At 38.7% G+C, this 4,854-nt stretch overlaps 1 protein-coding gene across 1 annotated transcript; it reads right to left on the bottom strand.

Annotated features, from left to right (window-relative positions):
• Nucleotides 1-897: 897 nt before the first annotated feature.
• On the bottom strand, nt 898-2,613 carry LOC149550346 (putative glucan endo-1,3-beta-glucosidase A6). The gene is made up of 2 exons (XM_089793385.1): nt 2,526-2,613; nt 898-2,265 (listed from the first exon to the last, which is right to left on the bottom strand). The coding sequence occupies exons 1-2, from the start codon at nt 2,599-2,601 to the stop codon at nt 1,124-1,126; spliced, it is 1,218 nt and encodes a 405-aa protein (XP_089649511.1). The 5' UTR covers nt 2,602-2,613; the 3' UTR covers nt 898-1,123.
• Between the last annotated feature and the right edge of the window lie 2,241 nt (nt 2,614-4,854).

Here is a 4,854-nt window from a genome sequence, read left to right as displayed (position 1 = left end):
CTTGTGGAAGATTGGGCAAACATCCTCCTGGGGAGGAAAGAGGCTAAGGAGCCTTTCTGGTATTTTATATTGTTTATCAGTTGGTTGTCGAACTTGGCTAGGTTTAAGGCTGTTATGCCTTTGTTTATATATTTACATAGCTTTTATAGTTTTAATTGGCTAGGTTTAAGGCTGTTATGCCTTTGTTTATATATTTACATAGCTTTTATAGTTTTAATTGGCTAGGTTTAAGGCTGTTATGCCTTTGTTTATATATTTACATAGCTTTTATAGTTTTAATACATGCAATTTGTATGTTGGGCCTGCTGATACTATTTTACTTATGTTTTTGAACTATATGTTTATGTTTTCTATGTGGTGGGGGGTAGTTCTGGTTGTTGGTTTTCTTTTGGTAGTTGACCAATTTGACTATTTAAGGGCTAGCGCCCTAGTTTTGGCTACTTTTAATTCAAAAACAGCACAATTTATATATATCCACAATCCCAAAAGTTATATCCGAAAGGTTTCATATATATATATAAACACACAATGTCAATAAGATATATCTTAAAGATTTCATTAATATTTGATCTACACAATACTAAAGTATACACGCATACAATAAAGTAAAATATAAAATATATACAATTCCAATAAGATTTTTGATGAATAATCCATTCTCTATTAATATAAGTATTAAGTTAGAATCCAATAAGATTTATAGGAAAGGTTCCAATAAGATAACATCCAAAAGGTTCCAGGGTCCATTCATATTTGATCTGCTTTAGGTCCGTTCATATTTGATATGCTTTACGTAATTGATTCATTCATATCTGATACCCTTAAAAGTCATTGAATCACATTTAATTACTTTAAGTCATTAAATTACACATTTAATCTACCAAAAAAGTAGGCAAATTGCAGCACCAAAGTGGGCCGGTTGAGTATCGCATTAATGTTCTGAAAAAATACAGTGTGTTAAAAACTAAAATCAGATCGGAAGGACGTCAGCGCCAAACCAGCGCATGTGACCGTGACGGTGAACACACGCAGCATCGAGCGACGCAGGGTGCAAAGAATAATAAGATAATAAAATTATCACCCATTTAATACACCCATTCTTCGATTCTTTAACAACACGCCCTTAAAAACCTGCCCTGAAAACAACAAATAACAGACCCAAATTAATCGACCACGAAAAGAGCGGCCAAATGAATTCTATCCCCGCTGGCGCCGGCGCCGCCGCAGAAGCCGAAGCCGGCGAGTCGGATAACTTAACGACGGCGTTGGTGTAATTGACGGCGGCGAGATCGATAGTATAGACGGGGCTCCCGTCGGGGTAAAAGACCCCCCAATTCTTCTCCGTTGCGGCGCCGGATTTCTGGTCCTCGTTAAACAGCGCGAAGACGAACGTCGGGAAAAACGTCTTCGGCCGGCGGGGAGTCCCGGCGTTCGACAGCACTTTGCCGACGAGTCGGGAGTTGTAATGGGCGGCGTTTTCGACGGTGGCGCCGGCGGAGTTGCCGGCGGTGGGCCAGCCCGTCTCGCTGATGGCCAGTTTGACGTCGCCGTAGCCGAGAGCTTGCATGGCTGCAATGGTGGCGTCGAGCTGTGCATCCAGCATGTTCGTGTACCCGTACGTGCCGTCTTCCACGTCGGTCGTAGACAGCGCGAAGGTTGCATAGTTGAGGGAGATATTCGTGGGATTGTCGTTCCATGCAAAGAAGGGGTAAACATCCAGAAAGAAATACGAGTCCGTGGAGTCTAGAAAGCTCAGCATGGGCTTAATCACCGAGCTTGCTATTTCCTCCTTGAACGTTCCATTGGAGGGCGGGTAAGAAGAAGAGAATGCGTCCATGGCTACGGAGGTGGTTACTTTGATGGAAGCTTCTAGATTGTTCTTCTGCAGCGAGTTGTGGATGTTTTGCATTGCGGGTACCAGTTGGGTCCACGTGGATTGCAGTGAGGTGTAGGATAAGATCTCGTTGCCCACCATGATCATTGAGATCTTTGTGAGGGGGTAGTATGGGAGAACATTGGCTTGTACCCATTGGTCTGAAGTGGATGAGCTTGTTGCTATGCCGGACACTTCATCGTTTGGGATTGTTATCACCACCGGAAGACTGCTGTTTGCTAAGGCCTTTAAGACTTCAGAGTCCGCATCATATATCTTCACGTACCCCGTGTTTATGCTCTTCATTAGCTCCACTGCTTTGGTTGGCGATGGCAGATTGTCTGCCACTCTTCCATAGTTGATTCCCAGTGCATGTGTTGATACAAATGGATCTGAAAATGCACAAAAAGAGTAGAAATTGGTCAGCAGAACGTAGAAAAACTATGGTGAAATCAAACCATTCAATAGAGAAACATTGAAAAACTATGGGAAAATGAAATGAAACCGTTCAATAGAAAAACATTGAAAAACTATGGAGAAATGAAATGAAACCAGTCAATTTGCAAAACATTGAAAAACTATGGGAAATGAAATGAAACCAATCAATAGAGAAACATTGAAAAACTATGGGAAAATGAAATGAAATTGGTACCTGAATCTCCCGCCACAAATTGTGCCCACAAACACAGGGAAAGGATTGCGGAGAAGCACAATGCGGAAGAGGCCATTGTTGTTTTGGTAAGGGAATTGTAAGGTCGCCTCAGCCTAAGATATAGCATAAGATTTCGTGCCGACTCCCACCGTCTTTGCTAAAGTTGGGGTTCTATCATCCGACGTGGCACAAGGACATGGAACAAGTTAAAGCACGCTGGGTATTTATTTTCTCCCACTCACACCTGTAGGGACGTTGGATTGATTAAAGTTCTAATAAAACAATGGGACTGTCGTATAGGACGAGGGGTCCAGTCCAATAGCCTTTCATTCCTTGCTCAACCAAAACTTTCATTCATGAAAGTCTTTAAATTTGATTATTATTATTAATAAATACTATATTGACTAGCACTCGTTCGTTTGAATTTCTAATGCTCAAGTTGGAGCTTGATTGAAAAAGTTGTTTAACTTTATTGGTAACGATATTATTGTGTTGGTTATAGAAGAAAGATTAGATTAATTTTTGAACTTTAGAAAGGAAGAATTGTGCATGATTGGAAATTTATTAAAAAGTCATCTATGGTTCAAATAGTCATACATTGATATAATTGAGAGTAAGGAAACTGATTAGTAATAAATTTTATGTGTATTAGTAGTAGTTTAGTTCAATTTCTAATTCTGAATGTGGGGTTTGATTGTTACAGTTGTTTAATTTTATTAGTTATGGGTATTCGATTATATTGGTAAAAATATTTATAGATAGAAATTGTATGAATTTTGAAAGGGAAATGTATTAGATTGATTGTAGAAATTTGTGAGGCAAAGTATTATCTATCATTGAAACCCTACTAAAAAATCATCTACCGGTCCAATAGTCTCACATTGGTATAATAGTCTCACATTGGTATAATTAATAGTTAGGGGAAAAGGTTAGTAATTAGTAATAGTTGTGCACTTTATTGATACCAATAGCACACAATAAATAGTGAGGCAATTTGTATAAGTATTAGATGGCAGATTCACATTTTTAAGTTGTGATAAAGAATCAATCGAAAAATAGTTGTTGTAGACACTCTGAAAGAACTTTTGTTGACCTCTAATTCTGTAAGAATTTTTCTCCCTACCATCTATCAGTCAAAACAATAGCTATAAACATTAATTGCAAATGTAGACAACCCCAAAAGTGAGGTACACACTAAATTAACTAAAACAACTACTATAACTAATATACTCTCCCCCACAACAATTTCAAATACTAAATTTGGTAATAAAACTATATAGGGGAGAGGACCTAGTACTTGAACACCTTAACTTTGCGCTTATCAAAACCTTGTGTAAAAATTTCAAATCTCTCCCAATTTTTTTACAACAGGTTACTTGGAGTCTTATCTAAACCTTTTTTAATTTCAATGAGCTCTAAGAGTCTTATCCAAACACCGACTTCATTTAATAAAGAGCATTTCATTAATAAAATACTAGGGCACATTTCCCTTGTGAGATAACCCTTTAGAGAACGGCCTCCGTCGGCTCCAAGATCTTAAGGGCTGTTTGGCCGGTAGATGTCGGTCAGAATGCTCTTGAACGTTCCCCAAGATACGAGGGCTGTTACTCTCGTTACCGGTACGACTTCCACGTGTCAGTCTCCCTAGTGCCGTGTTTTCGTAACTAACGAATCCGCGTGCGGCCGTTCACCTACATATCTTTAACCAGTACAACAATCACAATTTTAGAACACTTCGAGCAAACTTGTTTAAACATTATAACATTTCCTCCGGGAAAAATTAAGCAAACTTCTTTCACTGAATTAGACGAAAGTTAGCTGTACTACTTCAAACCTAATTAGAAGGTTTCTTGAATCCATTTTCTTCAACTTTTCAAATTATAAAATTTCCACGCTGAATTTGCCACGGAAAAGAAAAATGAAGGCAATTGGTGCATCAAACATCTACTGCATTTCAAGATTATTTAGTCAGACCAACAATTCCGCCGTTGTCGTCGGCAAAAACAATAGTTTTTGGTTTTAATTTTAATTTTTGGGTATAATTTAAAGGATAATATGTATGTGAAATGAAATTGATGCCATTTCGGCTGTATCCTTCATTTGAAAAGCGGTCAAAAGAAGAAAATGAGCGGGTGGGTCACCTACGACAGCCCGTGAAGGTCGAGCCGCCCGGCCCGGACAATTTGCATTGAAAATCAAATTGTGAAGAAAACGACTCCTACCCATCCTGAAAGGCCGAGTTAAACCAGCAGTTGCATCATAAAGTGCAATTCGCATACACCAAGGATTTCAAAGGTAGTTTGATTCATTTTAGTTTTATGTTATGAAT

The sequence above is a fragment of the Cupressus sempervirens genome, chromosome 7, assembly GCF_028749045.1.
Source record: "Cupressus sempervirens isolate cs-2001-9-10 chromosome 7, ASM2874904v1, whole genome shotgun sequence".
Lineage (NCBI taxonomy): Eukaryota > Viridiplantae > Streptophyta > Pinopsida > Cupressales > Cupressaceae > Cupressus > Cupressus sempervirens.
The sequence above is the reverse complement of the archived record's forward strand: the minus strand, read 5'-3'. Positions and strand labels throughout refer to the sequence as shown.

Coding starts and splice junctions, on each gene's coding strand:
- LOC149550346 (XM_089793385.1), bottom strand. CDS start 2,601: ATGGCCTCTTCCGCATTGTGCTTCTCCGCAATCCTTTCCCTGTGTTTG. Junction 2,266..2,525: donor ATTTGTGGCGGGAGATTCAG/GTACCAATTTCA, acceptor GTGCATTTTCAG/ATCCATTTGTATCAACACAT.